The sequence below is a fragment of the Octopus bimaculoides genome, chromosome 11 (genome assembly GCF_046866305.1).
Source record: "Octopus bimaculoides isolate indiv1 chromosome 11, ASM4686630v1, whole genome shotgun sequence".
Classification (NCBI taxonomy): Eukaryota; Metazoa; Mollusca; class Cephalopoda; order Octopoda; family Octopodidae; genus Octopus; species Octopus bimaculoides.
The window spans coordinates 54,843,201-54,870,934 of record NC_142938.1 but is presented as its reverse complement, the minus strand read 5'-3'; the positions used below and the strand labels follow the sequence as shown (position 1 = coordinate 54,870,934).

The following is a 27,734-nucleotide window of genomic DNA, read 5'->3' as shown; positions in this document are numbered from 1 at the left end:
CGTTTGCATATTTATATTTATGTCAGAATGTAAGACTCTAAGATGGTAAATTTTCTGGAAATATTGGAAGATAAATACATTTAATCAACTCCATAATTTTAATATCTTCTGTAATAATAATAATAAAATACTACAGAGAAATATATTAGAGTAATCTGAAGACGTGAAAGAAAGTAAAGCATTAAAAGAAATCCAAAATTCAAAGATTTCGCAAGTTAAGTCGCAGATGGAATTATAGCGGAAATGGGCGTAGTGCGCATGCGTGTGACTGTTTCCTTCACCTTTGAAGCGAGTCGACCTCCGCTTCTGGTGACCTTCACGTAACGTTCCATGTCTGTGTTGTGTTCTCCAGCAGCCTGACCAGTGAGACGGATTTATCAAAATAATAAACACGATGAACCGTAGGAGAAGTAGTCTTTTCAAGTCTGTGAAAGATTTTGAGAACGATGACGACTCAGTTCGAGATGGTGGGTCTTCCGCTGCAGCTAAAAATTTATGGTTCTTCGAATGTGCTTGGGAAGTAGCAAATAAAGGTAAGCGATTCCTCTTTGGCAACATGTTGACGCTATCTCACTTTCCCCCTTTTGCTGTATCTTTTTTTGTAATGAACTTGTAACTATGACTATCTCTTGAGTGTAAATCCTGTGTCTAAAAGACGATATTTATCTCGTTATTTTAATCGAGTTTAATGTCTGATCCTGTTATGACCACTGCAAGACAAGGACATGACATTCAACACTTGGTTTGGTTCTACGTTATGTTCTCTCATCTGTCTCTTACATAAATATTCATTTAAATTATTGTTTGATATTATTAATTTATTTATTGTTTGATATTATTAATTTATTTATTTTCTTACTTTGCTTTAAGATCTAATTTTTGAAGAGAAATAATGTTCGTAGTGTGGGTGTGATTACATTTGTTTTCCCCACGTCGTCATTTGTGATTGGAATCATGTAATTTCTTGTAAACAAGAACAAATATCAGTTAAAGTTGTTTTAAGTTGTGTGTTTAATATATTATTTTGGTGATTTTGGCGAGTGTAATACTGAAAGTATCTACTCGTAATATTGTAAATATTGTAAGGCGTCTTTAATTGTTTACATTTTGTTGCGTTTATATAATATTCTGTTTTCGGAGGTGTGTGTTGAGATGGGGGAACACCTGTATGTATATATAAATATGTATATAAATCTATGAACATATCTATTAAAGCAGCAGATATATTTAGTGAAATATACGTTTCCATACACAGTTTGGAAAAATCCATCATGCCAATCCTTATGACAGTTGATGTTTAGTCTTAGATCCGTCCTGATCGAGCAGACCTATGGTTAAAAACACTGTGGCCTTAACCATTACGTCCTTTATTCAGACACAGTGATTCTAGGACTGCATTATGCAATGTATCATGATGGAAAATTACTATAGGATGTGATTCGAGAACGATTTGACTGCTATTTTCAGCTGGTTGAACGACTGCGTAGTTTCCTTCTTGACTTGTCTTTGTTAAATGTAAAAGGCCTATAGTCACGTTACATTTAAATCTTAACTGCAGCTCAAGTAAAATATGCTTTATTGAATGTACACATTATATTTTACGTGTCTACACCTCCCCATATTTTTAATACAGATATATGTTCTTCAAATAAATATTATACACCTTCATGTACTTCCAAGAATCAGCCTGTGAAATAGATACCAATTTCTTGTACATGATCATATTACTTACATTAGTACAAGTCACCTCCAGCTAATGCGTAACGAAGTAGCCCCTATACGATCACTCGCCCTGTAACACATCGAAGCCAACCGTCCTCATATCTGCCTGTCTTTCTTTGTTTTGTTTTATTACGCGGACTTGCCCCTAATCTGTGAAAGCTTCACAACAGCGTGACAGATGAGAGTAACTTAATAGATTATTACTAAATTTATCTCCGAATGGAAAATACCACAATCGCTAAGAGTAGATTTTGGGCCTATTGGCATTTTTTGTCAACACTTCATTATTGATTTCTGGCTTCGATATAAAACCTTAACTTTGGAATGGGGGAATGTATAATAAAATTATTTGATATCAATACTTGGCTGATGAAAGATGAAGTTGACCCCCAACAGGAATTGAACTCATAATGTAAATATCTCAAGTCAGATTGTCCGTCACTCTACCAGTCCTGCCAGCCCTCTGCCTGAACACTTCATCATCCAAGACTCGATGAAGAAACTCCCCTATGCAATCATTCAACCTGCTATAATAATAATCTAATCTCTCTCGAATTACATTTTATTGTTAGATACCATAATTCAAGTTTTAATGTTAACTTGACAAGATGAAATAAAATGTGGCTGAAATAATTTTGATCATAGTTTTGCTCAGTCAGAGCTGACCTACTGCTAAAGAAAATCTACAACCACATTATTAACTACCATTTTTTTACCCTTTTAATGTTGGTCTGTAAATTAAATTATCCTTTCTACTATAGTTACAAGGCCTGAAACTTGTGCTTAATTGTTACTTATTCCATCGACTCCGAAAGGATGAAAGATAAAGTTGACCTCAGCGGAAATCGAACTCAGAACGTAAAGACAGACGAAATGCCGCTAAGCATTTTGTCTGGCGTGCTAACGATTCTGCCAGCTCAACTGCATTAATAATACCTCTCGACTGGACGGGGTATCCCAGGACGATTGGATATCGGGGCCGTAATGTGCGTTGAGGTGTCGAATTTTACTGAGTCCTGCAATTCACATAAGTTCATGCGGATAGCCGTGTTCTTCATCGACGGACAAGCTCGGTGACTCCCCGTTTCTGTAAATAAAATAATAAAAATTAATTCTATAAGCAATTGCTAGTTTCAAGGAAAAGTTCAGAGGTCCCAGGCAATCGATAAAGCATCAGTTTCCTTTTTAAAATATTTATTAGAATGTTTTCTGTCTTTTTAAATATTGATCAGAATTTTTTCTTTCTTTTTAAATATTGATTGGAATTTTTTTTCTTTCTTTTTAAATATTGATTGGAATTTTTTTTTCTTTCTTTTTAAATATTGATTGGAATTTTTTTCTTTCTTTTTAAATATTGATTGGAATTTTTTTCTTTCTTTTTAAATATTGATTGGAATTTTTTTCTTTCTTTTTAAATATTGATTGGAATTTTTTTCTTTCTTTTTAAATATTGATTGGATTTTTTTCTTTTTTACATAATATTTCAGAAATGATGAAATATTTACATTGTAGAATGTCATTTGTTAAGAGGTGAATTGCTGAAATTAGTGGATATTTACAAACTGGTTACGTGAAGGTTTCGTTAACAACGTGTAGAAAATTATACAATTTTAGAGATTCTTTTTTGTTTTGCTTTTTAAACTAAAAATAGCTAAAACCAAGTTATTGTAAATGTCTCCTCTCCTCTCACACACATGACCTTCACCTTGACCTTGTCCAAATCTCTTCATCTCTTCTCTCATTTTTAACTTTCTCCTCCTCAACTCACACCATCTCGCTTTAGCCATCTGCCTCTGTTAACAAAAAAAAAAAAATTTCTTAGAAAGCCCTTTACTTAAATATTTACCAACCCAGAATTTACATATCCTGGACTTAAACAGCTCTTTATGTATTTGCCCCATTCTTTATACTTTCTGTTTTTGTTGCTAAGCTTTTGACTTTCATAAGTCCATTCTACCTGCCTCCTCTAATTCTAACTTCCTCTTCTTTCATCCACTCCAGACATATAACTTTCTTACACCACCCCTTGTAACTCTCTCACTCATTTCTTTGTTTCATTTCTGCCATCATTTTTCTAGCTTACAATCAAAGAAAAAGATAACACCACTTCCTTTCTCTTCAGCAATCTCAGACAAAAAGGAAAGGGCCTCCAGAACATTAGATTCTTCATTCTTCATGACAACTGAATTTACCAAACTCTTCTTCAGCTTTCCTATGGGTTAATTGTTGCTGATGCTGGCCCTCAAAATTTTTTCTCAGATTCTAGATTTTAACCTAGTGTAAATCAAGCCCACAATATTGCTTTTTGTTGTATGGTCTTCTCATTCTTCACTTTCACTAATTTGTCATTAGTTTATGTGTATGAATTATATTTGTTTCTAGCAGACCACTACCACTTATCTAAAAACAAAAATCATCATTATAAGTATTATAACATATACTCTTCTGTAGCTGGGCATGTTGGCTGGAGTTTCAAAATTTTATATTTTCCTTCAATCTGTGTCACCATCTTCAAGTCTTTTGTTTATGTCTACAATGATTACTCTCTGCTACTATTACAAGTTTTATATTTTATTTCAGTGAGGTAGTTTCAGAGTTTTTATTGTTAGCTTTTTTTAAATTGTAATTTATACCCTTGTTTCATTTAAAATGTTTTAGATAAAAATTTCCAATTTCTTATATAATTTCTTTTGTAAGTTAATTGTTTTCCTGCTTAATAATAATAATAATAATAATCTACTTACTATCAGTCATTCATTTGCGTAACTATATATTGCTGTTGCAAAATTGAAGCACTTTAATATATGTTGTGGTCATCATCTGTTTTTCCACGCTTGTAAGCGTTGAATAGGTCCTGCAGTATGGCATGTCACTATGGTTCTTGAACTTGTCTCATCTTGTCAGTGAAGCACGACTTACTGAAATCCGACCCCACCACTTCTTGTTATGCCTTCATTGGTCTTCTGCTACAGGTACTTTCCATTATCTGCACAAAATATTTTTTTACAGCAGGTATCATCCCAACAAAGTCACCTCTCTGCACATGACTGCTGATACGTCTAATGTTTAGCTGCTTTCTCTGCCCACTTCTGCTTTTTTTTTTATGCCAGTTAATATTGCACATATATAATAGGCTAATTAAAAAAAAAATTGCACGAGCCAATTAATTTTCTATTTAAGCAAAATATAGATACAAAAAGTACATATCAAATGCAGATTAAAGAAATGTGAGAACCTGATGGGAGTGGAACTTGCATATCCTTGTTGAATCCTCAATATACTTACCATTTTACTATTGTCAGATTATCTAAGAGGAAGAGTAATGATCTAATTAAATTTAAATCCTATCAGAATAGAAATGATGCACATGCAAAGCATATGCTAGGATTAAAACCGTGTATAAAGACAAGTAGATATTGTTTGAAACATATGTAATGATAATTGCAGAGATGTCAACACAGGGTTTTGAGTCAAGAGCCACCAAGTCTCACATTTATATTCTTTATATTTGTACACTTCTTGCTTTTCCACATTAGGTTAATCAGAAATAAACTTAATTCAATAAAATTTCCTTTGTTTTACTTCTTATTGCCACTACATCTATTCATAAATTATTATGGACTCTTGAAAGTAGGTACCATAAAGTAGAGGTAAGTTTTTGCAAAATGAATCTCTGGTTGTTATTCAAACAATTTTTAATATATGTGAGAAAGACATGGATGTCATGACATTTTCCTTTCTATAAAATTTCCAGATTTCATGCGAACATAACAGTTATTATGTTGTTCTTTCCCATCCTACTGTCAAACATAAAGTTTTCTCTCAATTTATCTAATTGTATATATATATATATTTATCATTTCATAAACACAGAGTTGAAATATTAGCTACTATAAGTTTTATGCTCTGATAATACAATAGTGAAATAAGTTTGAACAGTGTGCCATGTACTACCGTGTGAACTTTCAGCCTGAAAAACTACATAACAGTACATGGCACACTATACAAACTCATCCGATTGTTGTATAATCAGAGCATGAAACTTTTAGTAGTCACATTTAAATCTGAGTTTCTCAAATGATGTTTATTTCCCACTAGATGGAGTCCTTATTTTGTTGATCCCATCAATAATGAAATAGTACTCTATATACATATATACATACATATATATGTATATATAAAACCTCATCCTTTTTTTATACAAATATATTTATATATCCGTGTGTGATTCTAGAGTGGAGCACTTTGAAACTGAATGCAGGAGATTGCATAAAGAGAGGAGACATCGTCATCAACCTCCTGTGGTTGTTCTTCGGGGTCATTTTCAGTGTTCTGAGTGCCACAGGATCTGCCTATCTTGTATCAGCTTTGTCAGCCACGACTGCTCCCATGAGAAACAATGTACTGGAGAGGAGGAACAATGTCTTGGATTGATACTGTTATCAACCATTGATGGGCCATCATAAGTAATAAACATATACGAGTGTGTGTGTGTGTGTATGCATGTATGTATATGTGTGTGTGTGTATATATATATATATATATATATATATATATATATATATATATATATATTACAAATAAAAGGGTAAAGGAATATTAATTTATTAATAAATTAATAATTAATAATTTTTTTACCAAGCACTTCGGTATGTAAACACCATTATCGGTGAAGAACCTATTTAAAAGTTCTTATAAATTTATAAACATTATTAAGGGATCAGCAACAGTTGCTTCACCACATACCGAAGTTCAGAAATAGCAGCTAAAGTGCTAAAACTCCAACAGATAGTAGTACTTTTGCCTTTGTGAGTTACAAGTACTACTATCTGTTGGAGTTTTAGCACTTTAGCTGCTATTTCTGAACTTCGGTATGTGGTGAAGAAACTGTTGCTGATCCCTTAATAATGTTTATATATATATATATATATATATATATATATATATAGGACATATCCAGTATGTTCATTCCTGATTTAAGGCGGTAGAGTTTGATTTGAGGGAAGTTTGGCTGCTATGTTTATCAGGTGCGAGTGACCATGCAGAAGCCTTCCTACCTTGCCTCATTATACTTGGTTGTTTTTTAGCCCCAGATCAGTCCTGATGGAACAGACCTATGATGAAAAACCTTAATAATGACTAATCAGTCTTTTTGTATACCAGGAACTACATTATCCAATAATCCTTTATGTAACCCTTTTGTTACTGTATTTATTTTGAGATGCTCTGTATTTCTTTCAATTACTTTAAATATAACAAAGAATTTAGTGAAATAACTTAGTTATCATTCAGTTAGTGTTAGGAACATAAATTGTGACTTAGGTTTGATGGAAGATTTTAATTCAAAACTTATGAAAACAAGACATTTGTACTCAGAGCTAGAGGCAGTTTCAGCCTGGTTGGTAATGAAAGGGTTTAGATAGTCAGGAGTGATTTGAAGGAGTTTTAGCTGCTACATCCATCAGGTTGAAACAAAGCATTTCCTAACATGGAGTTGATGGAGATGTTGTTTGGCAGCTACCTGATACTCTACAGTTTTCTACAGAAAACTAACTCAGTTGAAGGGATCTTAATCATGGAAGATGCATGGGACTTCACTACCCATGTTACTACAAACAAAGCACCCAAAATACTCTATAAAGTGATTAGCATTAGGAAGGCCATCCAACTGTAGAAATCATAATAAAGCAGGTGTTGGAACACTCTGTGAAGTGGTTGGCATTAAAAAAAGGTATCAAACTATAGAAACCATGCCTTTGGATTATTGGATCCTGTCAGACCATACAACCATTCCACGATAGAAGATGGATGTTAAAAGTTCCTATGATGATGATCATCATCATCACCATCATCTAGGAACCAAGTGACTTGTCAACAGAATAGAAATATAAAAAAAGGTAAACTAAAAGAAAATATAACTATACAGTTATCATGTGGCAGAAAGGCAAGTTTACATACATTTAATTTAAAACAAAAGAAAAGAGGAAAGTTATCTGGTCTGTTTACATTGATAAAACAGCAGGCAATGTGCTGTTATCAGTCGCTGTGTTGTATTTCATAAACTAAACAATCTGGAAATCACTGAACAGAGCATAGCAATGCAATATCTGATTAAAATTTAAGTGTATGCTTCTTAGTTTAAACAAGAAAATGATATGCAAATGAGAAGAGATAACAGAGACTAACCCAAGAGTTATTCTTAGCATCTCATGTAGTGTTCATGCATTTCATAATCTTATCAGGTGTGCCTGTGTTTTAAGAAGTTGCTTCCCAACCATATGGTTCTGGATTCTGTCCAACTGTGGAGCCTTGGGTGAGTTTCTTCTACTGGGCCAGCCAAAGTCTTGTGAGTGGAATTGGTAGACAGAAACTGAAAGAAGACCATCGTAATCCAAAGCCTGATAGGGACAAGCTCCCTTTAGGCAATTTTCTTCGTCCGTCTTCCCCTCTATTGGACTTTCCTCTGTTTCTGAAGAAGAGCATTGCTCGAAACATTAAACCATCTTTCTTTCCTTCCCTGAGCATCTGCTAATACTTGACATGTACTATGTCCTCGTGTTGTGTTTTTATGTGTTTGTTGTTCTTCTTTTTTGGGATTTCATATATATATATATATATATATCATCATCATCATCATCATCATCATCGTTTAACGTCCGTTTTCCATGCTAGCATGGGTTGGTCGATTTGACTGAGGACTGGTGAACCAGATGGCTACACCAGGCTCCAATCTGATTTGGCAGAGTTTCTACAGCTGGATGCCCTTCCTAACGCCAACCACTCCAAGAGTGTAGTGAGTGCTTTTACGTGCCACCAGCACGAAGGCCAGTCAGGCGGTACTGGCAACTGCCACGCTAAAAATGGTGTATTTTTATATATGTGTGTGTGTGTGCGTCCTTCTCTCTCTTTGTGTATGTCCCCCACCACTGCTTGACAACCAGTGTTGATGTGTTTACACACTCGTAACTTAAGAGTTTGGCAAAAGAGACCAATAGAATAAGTACCAGGGTTAAAAAAAGCAAAAGTACTAAGGTTGATTCATCTGATTGAAAATTCTTCAAGATAGTGCTGAGGCAATGTGTTTTTTTGTGGGGTCCAGGCTAAATAGAAGGGCTATATCAAAGAGAAGCAAAAGGAAAAAGAGTGGCAAAAGAAAAAGAAAAAAATGTCATGCTGAATTTAGAATGTCTACGGCTAGCAGTGTAAACATACCACAAATTCAGTATTGTATTTTTTTTCTTTATATATAAATAAATAAATGCATACATACATATGTCTGTATCTAAGTTACACACAAAAACTACATATGCATGCACACACATATATGATTACATGTTGTTACATTATGATGGCATTTCATTTAATAGTGCTGAGACAGGTTTACCTTGCAGTCAACTATTTTTGACTTAATTATTAGCTTTAATAAATTTTAGTTATAAAAAATATAATTTTGACCTAAATAATCTCATTCATTGTTGGATGGACAAAAAGCTATTGTTAAGATGTTCAGAACATAGAAAATTGATGACATTTTGAAGCATCTTGTTGATAGCTCATGATAATTACACTTCATATTGGATAGGGGAAGAAGAAAGAACAAAGCCTGTTAATTTAATGATAGCAATTAAATTAAAAACTACAATATTTTACTCTTCCTTATTGTATTCCCAACAGGCTAATAATTACTCTTTTCTTATTCTTACTGAGTTTCACACACATTTACTCATGCTCTCTTTTCCATGCCTCAAGCTATTTCTGCAGTTTCTGGAATGAAGACTTGTGTTTGTTTCTTTCTTTAACATACAAAGATTTCAATTGACTGAACTTTATCAGTAATGGCCGCAAGAATGAGTGAAGGATAGCTTTCTTCAGTTTATTTAAATCCACCCCCTACATGATCTGAATGTTCTTTTCATCCATTCTAAATATTCTCTTTGCCTACTAAGCTACAAATTAGAGTGCTCTGTAAAAATCATCTTCCCTATGTCTTAAATGTTGCATATATTGTTCCACATTCCAATATAAACTTATACTGCATGCCAATGTGGAACCCACTAAAACATGGATGTAAATCTCTCTCCCTTGAGGGCTAAATTTCACCAACATTTAAATCTGAAACTGCCCATTGTCAAAGTGTCTAAAAATCCACAGGAAAAATAAAAATAGTTTAAACTGTAATACCAAACTAGTAAATTCCTATAAATTTCATACCCAGGAATTGTAAAATTAATGATTTGTTACTTTCCTTTGCTCTTGATACTATGAAGCACTAGTGTAGTTGGGAGGTGGTAGGGGCGATCCGTCCTGGGCAGCATTTTTGGGTCTGCTGAAGCAATATGTGTTTTTTGTGGGGTCCGGGCTAAATAGAAGGGCTATAGGGTCAATCAATCTGCTGGAAGCACGTGCCAAAGCTCTTTCCAATCACAACCTACCATCTTCAGAAGACATTGAACAATATAGACCTAGGTACACTTTGTCTTAAAAAACATGGTTTTGTCACAGTAAGAATGCTTTTGATGATGGACTTCTTCAATCACAACAGAGCTTGTAAGTTTTCATTGTATATATTGACTATAGAAAATAGTCTAATATTGGAGCATACCCACAACGGAAAAAAATGGATATTAGTACATGTGGGAATCAAACCCACACCTCTTATTTTCGATTCCCACATGTACTAATACCCATTTTTTTTACCATCATGGGTTTTATATGCCCCAATATTAGACTATCTTCTATAGTCAATATATGTGGTGAAAACTTATAATTTTATTTACAAAATTTTCACTCATCAGTGTTTCTTAACTTACGCATGCCATGTTTGAGAAGAACCGTCAAGCCAAGTGAAATCGTAGTCATGGCTGATGCTTGTGTCACATAACTGGCACCTGTACCGGTGGCATGTAAAAAACACTGTTTGAGCATTGGGCTTCGTAGAGGCAGTGTCAGGTGACCAAGACCTTTGGTGATATACCGTGCTTGAGAAGACCTGTCAAGCCAAGTGAGATTGTAGTTGTGGCCGATGCCAGTGTTATGTAACTGGCACTCGTGTTGGTGGCATGTAAAACACACCTACTACATTCTTGGAGTGGTTGGTGTTAAGAAGGATGTCCAGCTATAGAAACCATTCTAAATCAGTTTGGAACCTGTGCAGCTCCCCAGCTTACCAATTTTCTGTCTAACTGTCCAACCCATGCCAGCATGGAAAACGAAGTTAAATGATGATGATGATATATATATTCGCCATGATAGATCGCTGACCACTACACACATTTTTTTCTCTTTTTGTTTCTTTCTGTGTTCCTCTCTGTTGAAGAGCATAGGCTCGAAACATTAAAGACTTTCTCTATTCCCAAGTGTTATACTAATACATCCCTTTGTTGTCTACACCACCTGTCTTCATCTGTTGTTTTTTCGTGAATTCTCCCTATATATATATATATATATATATATATATATATATATATGATAGTGATAACATCTAAAAGATGCTTCTTCTTCTTTCACTTTTGGTTGGTGTAGCTTTGACCCAGAGGAATTGGTGTCATTAGATATCTCAATGATCATTGGGTGTTTCAATCCTGAGCCATAACACGTTCTCGTCTTGGCTTCCAGCTTAACTTCTCTCTACTGCTCCATAACCAGCAAGAGCCTCTTTCTGAACACAGCTACCTTTCATTCTTTTTATCTTTTTCCATTGGCTGCAAGCCATATATATGTGTGTGTGTGTGTGTGTGTGTGCGCGCGCGCATTTGTTTTTCTGTTGACAAAATCACCAAATAATTTAATATCTTCTGTTGTGGGCAGCCATAAATATTTCTTTATATGCTTTAGTTTACTAAAGCTTCCCTCTCCTGTAGCCACAGCTAAAGGTACTGTAAGCATTATTCTTAATGGCCAATCAGAGATTTTGGCATGGCATCTTGTAACTTATTACTGTTTATGAACCTAACAGCCCCTCTCAGTAGCTTTTCATCTGCAGGAAATAATTCTTTTATAATATCTACTTCCTCTAAGGGATCACATTTGTTAGTCACTATTTTCATAACACCTTAACTTATCTTCCAGCTCTAGACATACTAACCTTAGCTTATTTTTATCTGGCAAATCTTTGATGTTATTTAAAAATCCTCATGTGTTTACTGACACTTTGTTACTGTTAGAATCTCTCTGATAAAAAATAAAAAAACAGATATTAATAGTAGTGTCAAGTATTCCATTGACCCTTTAGCATTCAGATTACTCTATCAAATGTAATACTTATTCATTCACATTATTTTGAATTGACCATGCAATTATCTTGTAGATTCTAGATTTCAATGTAACTGTTTATTTTTAGTATGACCTTGTATAGTAGTTGTGAGAAGCCAGATCTGGTCAGATTGAACATAAAACAGGTAGAATATTTGAGCCAGATATGGCCAGTTTAAATGCTATAGTGTTAAACACATGGTATGATTTTTTTAGAAATCTTCAGTCTGAATTATATGTATTTTGAAACCTTGCAGATACATTCATAGTCAAACTGTTGATGTTTGTTTTCTTATTTGCATTTTTTTTTTGTTTATTGTTATTTTCAATGAGTTTTACATCTAATTCATTCAAGTTTTATTCACACTCAAAGATATGACAGTGACCATTCATGTTTATATATGTGATGTAATCAAAATCTAAAATCACACCCCAAAAATACATAACCAACAACAATTTATTTATTACATCTACTTTAGGAAAGAAAATGAAAGAAAGAAAGGTAAATTAAATAAGCTGCTGATAATTAATTATTAATCTTACCTGATAATTTATTATTATCAATGGCTGCTTTTGTTTTAAGAAAGTTTATTATTTTTTCTCAGTGTTGAGGTTATATTTCTAATTTTACACATTTTCTATTTTATTTTTTTAATATTTCTGCTACTGTTGTTAATTATCCAACTGCTAAGAGCACACTTAAATGTTGCATTTTAAATATTTTATAGATAACTTCCTTTATATAATAATATGGTGAGGAAAATAACTTCTAATTATGAAAAAGCTTGACAGACTGCTTAACTAGTTTTCCTAAAGCAGAGTTAGTGCAGGCCTAAGTACAATATAACTGTGTGGACTTAATCATCTCTCCTTGCTCCCACCCCACAAAAGTCATTATACTTTCCTACCAAATAATTGATTAATAAATATACTGTATTATAAATTAGCTGACTGAGGTAAAATTTTAGATTAATATTAGATTCAATCCTTGAATTGTATTTGGAAACTAGCAATTTGATTTAATAGTCAGAATTGACTGTTTAAAATAAAGAATACATACAATTGTAAATAGTCTGTAAAATGTTTGTGACCCTTCTATTTTTACCTCTTGGTGCTGATATTTTAATCTGCTGTTTTTTATCGTCATCATCATCATTGCGTAATATCACCTTTTCCATGCTTGCATGGGTCAAATGAAATTTGTTGAGGAAGATTGTCTTGGTCAGATGCTCTTCCTATCACATATATAAGATGGGCTTCTTTCAGTTCCCATCTACCAAATTCACTCACAAGGCTTTGGTCACCTTGACACTATAGTAGAAGATACTTGCACAAGGTGCCATGCAGTGTGACTAAGCCGAAAATTACATGGGTGGGAAGCATGGTTCTTAACTGCACAACCATATCTCCATTGTTTTCTTGAAATATATTTACATTCAATTTTCCATACAACTTTACATTGTGTAATGTTTGTATTAGACATTTACTTGTATTATTGGAGCAAATCTTTCACATCTGTATGCTCTTTCTTAATAAATACCTTACTCAAACATAAATTACTTATCATTTAAATTGATACAGGTTGAACATTTATTTGAAGCATAATACAATGTCAGTGACAAAACTTCATCTCCAAATCTTCAAGCAATGTTAATTACTAATACTAATTAATCAAATATATAATTCAAAATAAAGCAATTCTTTAATTATTACAGTAATTGTTTTAATAGCAGAACTCAAAATAGTTAAAGCTATAATAACATATAGAAAATTAAGTTAAAAAACAAAAAACAACCTTCAACTTATTTCTATCAAAGGGTTTTTTAACTCAATATTCTTAAAGGCAATGAACTAGCAGAATCGTTGGTATGTCAGGCAAAATACTTAGCAACATTTCATCCATTTTCACATTCTGAGTTCAAGTTCTGCCAAAGTTGATTTTGCCTTTCATCCTTTTGGGGATGATTAAACATGTACTAGTTGAGCACTGGAATCTATGTAATTGACTTAACCCCCTTCCCCGAAATTACCAGCCTTGTGCGAAAATTTGAAACCAATATTTGAGCTGTCTTAAGGTGGAAAGCTGGTAGAACGATTAGCACACTGAGCAAAATGCTTAGTATCATTTCATCTATCTTTATGTTTTGAGTTGGTGCCATGTAAAAAGCACTCAGTACACTCTGTAAAATGGTTGGCATGTTAGGAAGGATATCCAGTCATAGAAACCATGCCAAAGCAGACAGAAGAGCTTGGCACAGCCCTCTGGTTAGTCATCTCCTGTCAAACTGTCCAATCCATGCCAGAATGGAAAACGGTTGTCAAATGAGGATGATGATTCTGCATGCTATTATTTATAACTTTACCTACTTTGAGTTCTGTCATTAAACAAGTCATTTCTTATCTCTCAGAGTTTCTATTTAAAAGAAATTAGATATAAAATGATCTTATATTACAATGTTTTATTTTTCAGTTGGTGGAATTTATACAGTAATCAAGTCAAAAACTCCTGTAACAGTTGAAGAACTTGGAGAACAATATTGTTTGTTGGGCCCTTATAATGAAGAATGTGTCCGTACTGAGGTTGAAATTTTGGAACCTCAATACTATGTTTACAGAGATGTCATCAAATCAATGGAAGATCAAGGAATCCGGGTAAATGTCATTTCACCAAGTTACCAAAACTTCTAAACTAGATTTAACTGAAAAATTTATTTCTTAAACACAACTTCTGATGATTTTTTTTTGAAATTTCTTTCTTTTTCCTGAAGTAAAAAAATAATTTAGAATTTCTTAAATATCTTTAAAATTAATGTCCCTAGACTATGACCGAGAACATTGTTTTTCAACAGTTAGAGTGGTTTTATAGTATTTAATCTTTTGTAGACAATTGAATGTCATTAAGACTACTATATTTGATGGCATTTAAAACACTTTTTTTTTTCAAAAAATGCCACCTCTGGTCCTATATACAAAGTTGGGTCTATATTACAAGTTCTAATACACTAAAAACTTCCTTTCTTTTTGCTGAATATTCACTGCTGAAATTGGCTTGTGTCTGACATGCCATCAAATACAGTAACTTCATTTTAAATTTTTCTGTGTCTTACACAGCAATGATGCTTGTGGCAACTTTACTAAATAACCACCATAGTTCATTACAGTTGTTGCTTTCTTTTTTCACTATCAGTAATGGACATTGAATAGAACTGTTATAACCATTCTATTTAAAAAAAGAATCAAATGTTGCATTTCATTTCAAAGTGTTAGTTTATTTGAACTTTTAAGGAGTAATAATTTGTAAAATTAGTTGTGAATACAGTGCAAGGCAGCATGTTGTATCCTTGAACAAGACACTTTATTTCACACTACTCCAGTCCACTCAGCTGGCAAAAATGAGTTGTACATGTATTTCAAAGGGCCAGCCTTGTCATGTTCAGTATTGTGCTGAATTTCCTTGAAAACTATGTTAAGAGTGTGCATACCTGTGGAGTGTTCAGCTATTTGCACAGCTATTTGTTCAGCTATTAATTTCATGAGCAGGCTGTTCCGTTGATTGAATCAACTGGAACACTTATTGTTATAACTGACAGAGTACCCAGTCACAGTACAAGGGTTAAATGCAAGAAATATTTTGGAGACACAAATTAGAGATCCTACTTACAACAAGTGATTTTTCGATTTAATTTATACTACGATTGTTTATACTAGCAAATCTACCCATCTATCTTGGAGCCTCTGTATCATGAATGGTTATGTAGACCACTCCTAACAAAAGCTAGAGCTTCCTTTGACCACTACATAAAATATATTAAGAAAAAATGGTATTTAGATTTACTTTTATTTTAGTTGTTCACACTCTTTTACGCTTGTTTATACTCTTATACATTCAAAATTCACAAATTTCCCGATTTAAATTATGAATCATATTATGATTCATAATATCAATATGATTACAAATCTTCTTTGTAGACGATACTTTCTATTTTGTCAACAGTAATTTTCTAATTACTGGAGTCCATTGCTCTACTCATAGCAACATATAACTGGCTGTGTGTAAACATTGGAGTGGGTAACGATACACATCCACGATCTAAAGTCTGGCCCTGTGCCTTTGTTTGCTGTGAATGTGTGAGCAGATTCTTTAGGAATCTGCCCATCTACGATGGGAAATAAAGGGATAGTATCACAAATCTGAATCCTATAAACTCACGAACTATACGGGGGTGGGGAATCCAAAGTGAATCCTCGTTGCCAGAATTTTAACAAAAAATATCAAGGGTGATTTATTAATACAAAACCTGATATCAGTAATTGTTCAGTTTACGGGCATAAAAAAAGTAAATAGAAATTAAGGGGGAGTGGGTCTTCAGCAGAATAGAGAAAGTTTCTAAGAAATGTTTCTTAGTGGAAGTACCTGATTGTTCTGAGCAGACTTTGACAACATTAATTCAATGATGGATTCCGCCAAGGAGTCACTTAGTAAGTGATGGCTGTCGATTATACCATAATATTGGAATTTTAAATGGTGGCGCATACACTCACAAGATGATTGTAATCGAAGAAAATATTGGTAACATGTGGGTGTGTGTTAAATGCAAATGACACCATCAATTCAGTACTTCAGAGGCTTTGTTTGTTTCATACTTGCACAAATTTATATGGCATAATTCAGTGGAGAAGAATAAAATATTTGTTCACTGTTTGGATATTGTATCATCTGTGTATGCAGTATGATTAAAAGTAAGTTATCTCCCCCTTGATTTTTATTTACTTTTTTTATTCCCATAAACTGAACAATACCCACTAAATAATCATACTTTTCCACATTTTTTTCACTAAAAACCTTCCTGATTACCTCCTTCATAATCCTGAAAAACATTGTGACCATTGGTCCAGCTGTTTGACCATGAAAAGGGAACAGACAGACAGACAGACGGATATAATGCCTATTGTATGTTGGCACTCCGTCGCTTACGACGTCGAGGGTTCCAGTTGATCTGATCAATGGAACAGCCTGCTCGTGAAATTAACGTGCAAGTGGCTGAGCACTCCACTGACACGTGTACCCTTAACGTAGTTCTCGGGGATATTCAGCGTGACACAGTGTGACAAGGCTGACCCTTTGAATTACATACAGGCACAACAGAAACAGGAAGGAAGAGTGAGAGAAAGTTGTGGTGGAAGAGTACAGCAGGGTTCGCCACCATCCCCTGCCGGAGCCTCGTGGAGCTTTAGGTGTTTTCACTCAATAAACACTCACAACGCCCGGACTGGGAATAACCGCGACCCAATGACTGCGAGTCCGCTGCCCTAACCACTGGGCCATTGCGCCTCCACATGACTCCTATTATAGTAAGATTAATTGAAATTACTTTTGGTTTCTATGATTAGATTTAAGAAAAGCTCTTGCTCCCTCCCAAATTCCCTTGTTTTTCATTGAATTTATAAATGTTTTTGCCATACTTATTTCTTTATATTCATTTCTTAAAATCATATTTAGGTATATTTTGGAAGATGGCTAATAGAAGGTTATCCAAAAGTAGTCTTATTTGATATTAGCTCTGCTGCCTGGAAACTGGATGCTTTCAAACAAGAACTTTGGAAGTTAGCTGGCATTGGAATCCCTTGGCATGATCGTGAAGCTAACGATGCTGTTATATTTGGTGCCCTTGTTGCATGGTTTATTGCTGAAGTAAGTAAAACTTACATCATTGTCATCATCATTATCGTTGTTTTTATCTTTAACATAAATTTCCGTAAATAACATGACATATGCATTCTTAATTAAAACTGAAAATAATTATTTCTGATTTGTACATTTTGTTGAAACTATATTACATCTTTATTGGTTTTCTGGCTGAACCTAAGTTGATAAGTCAGAATCATTCCATTTGAATTTGTTATGTTGTATCTATTAAAGATAGGCAGACACTGGTTCTATTTCACTACTTTGTTATTATGAGTCAATTGGTTAACCATCTAACCAACCAGCTAATTAATTGTTTGAAGAATCATTTGATTAATCAGTCATATATGTCAAAGTCATTTTGTTGCTATTTGAGACCTCTTCAATAATATGCCCTCTTAACCAATTAATGACTAATGAAGTGAAATACAACCAGTGCATGTGTTTATAATTGGCATAATGACCCTCCCAAGATACAGCAAAATATATGTTTCAACACAGAAATTCACATCAAGAATCTTGCAAGCCAAATATAAAAATGAAATATATGAAAACAATTTCTCCTCAACTGTTGAAAATAAATATAACCAATAAATTTAGTTGATTGTAGATCATAATAGATCACATAACTGATCATTCATGGATGATGATCATAACTTTGCTTTGGTATTTAAATCTTATAATGGTACATTGTTCCTGATCTTGTATTTGTCAAATGTCTCAAGTGTAGTTATCGTTTTGTTTGAATATTTTTAATCAAACAAAGTATTTTTTTTAAAGTTGTTATGCTGGGTTTTTTCATGAATTTTCATTCTCATGCCTAAATAACATTGATTTTTTTACTCAAAAAATAAAAAGAGTTTTGGAAAAAAAATTTTAATGTTGTTGGGTAATCCATTATTTAATCTGCTGATCTTGATAATTCTAACAGTTGCAGTTATAGATTTTTTTAAAACTGTCATTGCAATTTTTTCATGGGTGCTGAATCAGTGATTCAGCTGAAAATTTTAGAAACATAAAACTTAGATGACTGAATATATTGCAAAAAGCTCTAAATATCAGTTTGAATAAATAAGTAAATATTGGTTTCTATATAGATTCCCTACATTTTATTTCCTTATGACCTTCCATATGACTTAGAAGTAGGCTCTGACTAATGCTGTCTTTACAGCAATCTCATGTAAATGCTAAATCAATAAAAATACAATCATCTATATTACAACTAAACACTGACATTTTAACATAGTTGATCTGGTTTAAAGATTGACTGCATATCTTTGTATCTTAATTATATTATTTACTCCTGCTCGCTGCCTGATTTTTATCATCATCATCATCATCATCATCATCATCATTTAACACCCCTTCTTCCATGCTGACATGGGTTTGATGGTTCAACATGAACAGACAAGCCAGAGGGCTGCACCAAGTTCTTATGTCTGCTTAGACATGGTTTCTACAACTGAATGCCCTTCCTAACAGCAACCACTTGACAGAGTGTATTGAGTGCTTTTTACAAGGTCCCAGCACTAATGAAGTCACAAAGTACCTGCAAGACAAGACTCCTCAACTGGGTGAGGTATAGAATTGTAGGATAAGGAAACTAGGATAGAGGGACAGGAGCAGATGTCTTGCTGAAGAGATGAATATGTGGCTTGCCCATCTGGAAAGAGAGAGATGAGGTCAAGGTACAAAGTGAATATGAAAGACTGAGTAGGAGAGAGGAGCAGAAGAGGTTGATGTGTATGTAAGTGCACTAAGTGAGAATAGTGTGACAGATGATTAAAGACAGGGAATGAATTGAACACGGATAATATCACTAAAGTGGAGTGGAAGTAAAGACAGGCAATAGGGTAACACTTCTTATTTCTCACCACAAATTCTTCCCTTGCCTGCTCACCTGAGCAAACATTACTCTTTTCTTCCGTCCAGTAGGGGTTACAGCAAAATCTTCCTTCTGCATGGAGTTGTTCCATTCCTGTTTTATTAAAGTCTTAAAAAGGTTTGTTCGCAGAAACATTGAGAAGTTGCAGTGAACTTGTTAAACCACTGAGTATAAGAGCCAGTTGCATTTTTAACTTTTCAGCCTTTTTTTGTATTTTTCTGTTATATGAACTCTAAAGTAATTCCAGACAAGGAGTGAAAGTTTTTCTTAGTAAGTTTCCCTGGACGTTTTGACCAAATTTTTCAAACCAAGGCAGTAGTCTGCCCTTATGTAGCAATTCTTTTCATGTACGTGAAAGTAGACAGCACTAAGTAAATGAACTTTGAGCATTGTTTTCCTTCTGAAATTTCACACTGATGGTAATTTTGTTTCATCTGTACAGATGGTAAATGCTAACACTAATGTATAATGTGAATTTTTAGTGTCCAGTATTTTTCACAGTAATAGTTACATATTTAACCAACTGACAAATAATAAAGAAGTGAAACAGAACCAGTGTGTATGTTTATTATTGGCATCATGACCTGCCTAAGATGGAACAAAATGTATTTTATCTTTTATTTACTTCAGTCATCAGATTGTGGCCATGCTAGGGCACCGCCTTGAAGAATTTTTAGTCGACTGTATCAACCCCAGTACTTAATTTCTTAAAGCCTGATACTTATTTTAGCTATCCTTTATATTGAACCACTAGGTTACAGGAATGTAAACACACCAGTACTGATTGTCAGGGGGTGAAGGTACAAACATAGAGACAAACACACACACTTAGACATATATATATGACAAGCTTCTTTCAGTTTCTATCTACCAGATCCACTCACAAGGCTTTATTTGGCCCAAGGCTATAGTAGAAGACACTTGCCCAAGGTGCCACACAGTGGGACTGAACCCTGAACCATGTGGTTAGGAAGCAAGTTTCTTACCACACAGCCACACCCATGTCTATCATTCAATACATATTAAGCTTCTTTCTCGTTTAAGCCAATACTTTAAAACATTTTTTGACTGTGTGCGTGTTTGTGAGTGCATATGAGTAGGTATGTTTAAATTTAAAGGTCAGTCTGCTCCATGGTCCTGGCAAAGAGAATGGAGAAGGTGCCACCCCAGAGGATGGCAAGGGAGACACTCTGGAACAGCCACCCTGATTCACAGGACTTGCACTTGCAGATAACCATCTCTGTCTTGATAACAGTGAGTAGGGATGTTATCCAGGAGCCAAGAACACCGAAGGTCTCCCCTGCCACAGGCTTGACCACAAACTTATCAGAGAGCAACAGACATTTTGACAGTTTGCCATCTTAGGCCTGATGTGCAGTGAAACCTGGGCTGGCAACTGAACATGCCGGATTGTGCTTGTATATACCCTTCTCCTGATGGTTGTAAATAAATATCAATGTCATACAAACAAGGTTAATTGTTTCCAGTCTTCCATGAAAAACATGTCTGGCACTGGGAAACAGGGTGAGGGTTGGTGGCAGGAAGGGCATCTGGCTGCAGAAAAATCTGCTTCAACAAATTCTGTCTGACCCTTGTAAGCATGGGAAAGTAGACATTAATAATGATGGTGGTGGTGGCGGCAAGTGTGGTGATGATGGTATGAAGAAAAATGTCATGTTGATAATATAACAATGGCTGTAGTTCTAAATAAGTGCATTTTTTCTTTTCAGTTTTGCAAAAACTTACCCCATGTACCATGCAAACCAATGGTTATTGCTCACTTTCATGAGTGGTTAGCTGGTGTTGGTCTCATATTTTGCCGCACACGTTTAGTTGATTGTACAACTATTTTCACAACACATGCAACTTTGTTGGGACGCTACCTTTGTGCTGCTAAAGCTGATTTTTATAACAATTTACAAAATGTGAGTATAGTTTTATGAGCCTTAATTTACAATTGTTGTTTAGTTTTTTTTTTGTTTTATTCAACTGTCATTTGTGTTTTTTAAACTCTTTCTTGTAAGATTTGTTGGAGACAGTGATTGTAATCTAAACCACTGGAGTCTTAAGAAGTGTGTAATGGTGAAGCCTAGGTTGGGACAAGATGTAAAATATAAATATTGTCAACTTCATTCCTTAATATTTTGAAATGTTTTTTTTATTTTTATTCTTTCCTCCAAGTTCTTTGAATAAATTAAAAGCTTCCACATGCATTTAAACTCTGATTTAGCAAACAAATTATCTTCTTTATTATCAAAGATATTTTATAATTTTTGTAAGATCTCTAACTCTTTGATGCTAAATGAATTTTCTAATTACACCACTGTACTATAGGAAATGTTCTGTTTTTGATAAAAATATGATATATGCAATTGGGGCAATATTTGATTAAAATAGCCATCTGTGTATCATATGATATATATGCCATTGATAGGCCAGTTACTGCAGTATTTGTTCTGAGATAACATCTTTAATGGATATGCTGTGTTAAAAACACCATAAATGTCAGAGATAGGCAGGAATTCATCCTAGCAGTAGCCAGTGAGAATGCCAGATGTAGTTCAGCATTTTTAGGCCTTTTCAATGTCATGTATTTACAGCCAGCCACTTGTCTGTATATGAGAATTCATCACCTCTAATATAGGGAACAGGGAATGAAACATTCATTGATGTTGCAAATAGCTGCCCAGCTGAATAAAAGTCCAGTATTTGCAATTGAGACACAGTATTAAATTAGTATGTCCATAAGAGATGTTTTCTCAAGACAGGTATTATAGTAACCAGCCTATCAACATTTTTATATACAATAACTATAATGCATAGGTAGCTATTTTACTTTTGATAGTTTTAATAGTTGTTTGATATCTTACTTTTTGGTTATGTTACACTGCATTTAGAAGTTTAAATAATCTTAAATCAAAATCATTGAATTCAAGCCTTGAAAAAATCTATTTCAAATGTAATTGCTGTAATTAACTCCCACAGTTCAAAGTCGACAAAGAAGCTGGTGATCGTCAAATTTATCATCGCTATTGTATGGAAAGATCTGCTGTACATTGCGCACATGTGTTTACCACTGTCTCGGAGATTACTGGTTTAGAGAGTGAGCACTTACTGAAAAGAAAACCAGGTAGGACATTTGTTCTAAATATGTTAATCATATTTTCAACTTTGAAACTATAAACAGCTTATAATAATCTTTTACCTGTTTCATCATTGGACTGATTGCACACAATGGTTTGCCTAACAGTGTCATTGGCTTCCAATCCACTACCAAAAACAAAAGGTGTATGTTTGGGCTGTTTGTTGTTTGATATGGGTGTTGGTAATAGGAAAGGTATCCAACATATTCTCATCTGACACTTACAAGCATGGAAAAGTAGATGTTAAAATGATGATGATGATGATGATGGCAGTGACAGTAGTGATGATGATTTGTTAAGAATTAACTTTGTTTCTTGTGTATATTGAAAGAAATGATAAAAAGTTGAGTGGTAGGCTTACTAACACCTAATTCTTGTGTAACTTAATGGGTTGCATTTTGTTATAAGCATTTGGGACAGTGTCTGGCCTAGGGAAAACTTTCCACACTTCTTCCAGCCGTTTACAAAAACTGGAAAGGTCCCATGGGCACTGCTCTTCCTTCTTTGACTCAGCAGTAAAAAACAAAACGAAAGAGAAAACTCATGTATGCTTACATGTGTGTGTAAGTGTATTCATAAAGCTATTTTATTTTGTAGATGTTATAACACCAAATGGATTAAATGTCAAAAAATTCAGTGCCATCCATGAATTCCAGAACCTTCATGCCCGATTTAAAGATAAAATCCATGATTTTATCCGTGGACACTTTTATGGGTGAGTTCCATTTCCAATATTTTCTTAAATATTTATAGATACTAAATGTTGATATTTATTAGATTACTGTAACTTTTTTATAATTCTAAAAAATATTCATTGGAGTACAATTGTAGTTTACCTTTATCTCCCCACATCTACTATTGATCCTTTCTCCTTTTCTACTCTAAATGTGAGTAGTCATGTAGCTCATACAACAACTTCTTCTGCTCCACCCACTTCTCTCATACCTGAACCCTTGTCTCCTAGCATAAAGCTCTCTCTGCCTCCACTTCGGGTTTGTAGCCATGCAAGCTGCATGGTGACCTCATTGGTGCCAGTGACATGAAAAGTGCACCTAGTACACACCGTAAAGTGATTGACATGAAGAAAGGCATTCAGCCATAGAAACCATGCCAAAACAGACACTTGAGCATGATGCAGTCCTTGGACATATCAAATCCTGTTAAACCATCAAACCCATGCCAGGACAGGACATGGATGTTAAATAATGATGATGAAACTGAACAGGATATTTCACCATTCAGAATTTACTTAGAATATTCTTGTGAAATGAATGAAAATTTGCTTCTACCTAGTTTGCTCTAGGTGATGATAGTTATTTTACCTCTCCACAAAGTACCACAGACGTCAGACCTTTGGGATATATGAAGTTTGAGAAGGGCTTTTACATGATCCTTGTTTTTGGGGGGTTTTTTATGTGCTATTAAATGTATAAATAGTTATGTGTCATGTATGAAATCCTGCCAGAGCCCTCAAACGTTATTCAATGGGAAAGGATTAAAATTCTACTGTGGTTTTGTTTCATATAAAGAAGCCATGATGAGAGAAATGGTTTATAATAATAATGAACTTATTGTATGCAGTGCTCAGGTGCACTATAGCATATTTGAAAAAGTAGCCAAAAGTGCATGAACAGTACATAGAACTAATGCACAGAAAGTGAACAGTGAATGAGTCTTTGGAAAAAAAAAAGAGGTGGAGGCTACATCAGGTGTACTGTTGGCGAATTTCAGGAAGCATGAAAGTTTTGAAGGATGTAGTGTCCTGACAGCTAACAACTGATGTGGGTAGTTTATTCCATACTTCAGCAATTCTGAGCATGAAAAAATGTTTCTGAAAGTCATGGGTGCTGTGTTGTTTTTTTGATTTTGTAAATATGTCCATGAGTGTTCGATATAGAATTCAAAAGGGTACTCAAGATTGTTGTTTGAAATATGGTGAGTATGTACTATGTCAGTTGCCAGATGTTGGTGTTTTAATGTGTCCATGCTCAGGGAAGCAAGACATTCTGTGTATGGTAGATGCTTCACTGTGGGTATTTGTCTGGCTGCATGTTTCTGAACAGTTTCCTGGAGATTGATATGTTGAGCAAGATAGGTGTTCTATCAATCAGCCTACCCACAAAGTTTCATTTCTTTCTACTTTTTCCAAGTTTCCAATATATCTTGAAATCTCACTTCAGTGGAGGCAGCCATGACTAGATGCAAGATAAATTTCTCTTACATTTCTAAATATTTATATCTTAATATATATATTTCTGTCCACCAGGCATTATGACTTTGATCTTGACAAAACTTTGTACATGTTTATTGCTGGTCGTTATGAATTCTCGAATAAAGGTGCGGACATGTTTATTGAGGCTTTGGCACGCCTAAACTATTACCTCAAGGTAAGTTGTGGTATTCATTTCTTATATAACTACAAAGCTACAATTTTGGGGAGTTGTGGCAAGAGGGGACTTTGATTATATCAACCCTAGCATGTGACTCGTACTTATTTTATTGATCAGAGAAAGACAAAAGGCAAAGTTTACCCCCAAAATATTTAGCTACCATTGTGCCTATATAAATATTTTCTATATAAACAACGTTTAACTGAGAGTTTTTTGTCAATGTTTGCAGGAGATATTTAGGATCTACATTACTTCCTTTCTCTAAGTATCTCTATTATCATCCAATATTACTTTAAAGTTAAAGGTGGCAAGCTGGGCAAAATGCTTAGTGGTATTTTGTCTGTCTTTATATCCTGAGTTCAAATTCTGCCAGGATTGACTTGCCTTTCATCCTTCCAAGTACCAGTTGAACACTCGGTTAGATATAATCAACTTACCTCTCCCCCAAACTTGCTGGTCAAAATTTGAAACCCATATTACTTTTTAAGTTATTTCTACAGTTATCCTATAGAATTTAGAGTCAGCACTAAAAGTTATGACATTTTCAGATTGAAAACGTCATAACTTTTGTATTCGAAACGTCATAACTTTCAGTATTGGCTCTAAATTCTATAGGACACCTGTAGAAATAACTTAAAAGTGATTGAATCGCACTACTAACACAAAAAGTAGGACACTATTGACTTGTAAACCTTTATTATACATGGTAGTATGTTCTGGCTGCTAAACAAAATTTGGTGCCCCTACCAGCAATTGACATCCAATAGTAATATTGATTTTCACTTACTGTTTTGTTCTGTCTAAAATTGGTGTTGTTTTTTGATTTTTTTTTTTTTCTAATTATCATCTGTCATCAATTTTTTTTTAAACCTCAATTTATTCTTAATCTAGCTTCTTTATTTTTGCTACCATCAGTAAAAGTTCAGCATCATCTAACTCCTATTTTATGTTCAAGCTTTCACTCTTTTCTCTTTGTTCTCTCTCTTTCTCTCTCTCTCTCTCTCTCTCTCTCTCTTTCTCTCTCTCTCTCTCTCTCTCTCTCTCTCTCTCTCTCTCTCTCTCTCTCTCTCACTCACTCACACACACACACACACACACACATACACAGAACTACAGGGTGTCCAGGCTAAATTTGACAGTCTGCATAGAAGGAAGATAAAACACAATGTCCCATTCAAAATCAAAAAATATATCAACTAGATTATGACTGGTAGAAAACAGTTTATTCAAAGTTGCTGGTCTCAAGATGGCTCTGGAATTTGATGTATGCATTCCTCACTGTGTCCCTGAGATCTTCAAACACATCCTTGATCTTGGTCACCACTTGGCCTTTGTGTTGCAGGTAACGTGGTTGGTGTCTTTCTCAACCTTCCCCGATACATTGGCATCCATGGGATTTCAATCAGGGTAATTAGGACAACAGGAATGGTGAAGTCATAGAAATTCTCCAACAACCACTTCTGACTCTTTCTAAAGGCATGATAAGGAGCTGAATCCTGCCGCCATACATATGGCCTTCCAACAGCAAACTTCTCCAGCAGCTTCACATAGCCATCTGAATTGAGCTTAAGGTCCTCTTCAAAGATGGGATGAAATCTGATGTACAGATGCAGTCAAAATGCCTTCTGTGCCCCTTCCTGCTGGCCATAACTTCATAGTCTCTGTTTCAGCTGTCCATGCCTCATCCTACAGCCTGTGTAGGGTTCACAGAGTAGTAATCATGATGTCAGCATTTTGGTACCCAGTGCGAATAACCATGATACAAGTAACTCTCTTCCAATATTCATATGGCTTCCTGTCCTCCATGTCAGCTAACTTTTTCTCAATTACAACTTTAATCTTTATGCTCTCCAACACCAGTAACTGTTCACCAGTACAACAAGCTTTTCCTGAAAAAAACGAAAAGGAGACAAAGAATTGTTAAATTTAGCCTGAACACCCTGTACTCATCCAGTTCACATTAACATCTAGGTGATCACCTCAAATTATTCCTCCTTAGAAGGTATCAACCACACTTAATTCTCTAATTTAACATACATTTATCATAACCTGTCTTGACAAAGGAATCATACAGTGAAGTACTTACCGACTAGAGAACATCTATGTATTTATTCATTCTGCATATTCTAATGAATTAAACTCCCAATGAGTTCTACTTTTAAAATGGGAATGATGTATTTCAAGCCCTAAATCTTTTTTTATGAAGATTATGATGGCTTTAAACAGAGAAGTAATTGAATGGTTGATACCTTCATTAGTCCTTCATATCAGTCCTCAGTCAAATCGTCCAACCCATGCTAGCATGGAAAGCGGACGTTAAACGATGATGATGATCACAGGTCTTATGAAGTAGAAGTGACTAGTGCTATAAAAAAAAACTATGGTTTTCTCTACCACTGGTATGACCTGTTAATTATTTTAATCAAATATATTAATCAGATTATTCAAGACTTTTCCTTAAACTTTCACTTTCAGCAACGGAATAGTGACATGACTGTCATAGCTTTCTTGATTTTTCCAACTCGTACAAATAATTACAATGTGGAATCGCTACGAGGACAAGCAATAGCGAAACAGTTACAAGATACATCTTCGTACGTCATTCACCAGGTTGGGCGCAGGCTGCTGGAGACATGCATGCGGTAGGTTTGCTCTTG

The 27,734-nt window shown here is 34.5% G+C and overlaps 1 protein-coding gene across 5 annotated transcripts in view; it reads left to right on the top strand.

Moving 5' to 3' along the window:
• Positions 1-279: 279 nt before the first annotated feature.
• Positions 280-27,734, top strand: part of LOC106882342 (glycogen [starch] synthase) — an 81,980-nt gene continuing 54,525 nt past the window's right edge. For 4 of the 5 annotated variants that reach the window (XR_016243680.1, XM_089360047.1, XM_089360046.1 and 1 more), the window contains exons 1-8: positions 280-533; positions 14,444-14,625; positions 17,474-17,665; positions 21,275-21,469; positions 22,530-22,674; positions 23,285-23,402; positions 24,954-25,074; positions 27,553-27,719. Coding sequence is in view for 4 of the 5 variants with exons in the window: in XM_089360047.1 (XP_089216173.1) it covers positions 395-533; positions 14,444-14,625; positions 17,474-17,665; positions 21,275-21,469; positions 22,530-22,674; positions 23,285-23,402; positions 24,954-25,074; positions 27,553-27,719 (1,259 nt within the window). In the remaining variant the exon portion in view is untranslated. Of the gene's footprint in view, positions 534-4,573; positions 4,695-14,443; positions 14,626-17,473; positions 17,666-21,274; positions 21,470-22,529; positions 22,675-23,284; positions 23,403-24,953; positions 25,075-27,552; positions 27,720-27,734 lie in introns of all 5 variants that reach the window. The other variant, XM_089360045.1, reaches the window with a different exon arrangement.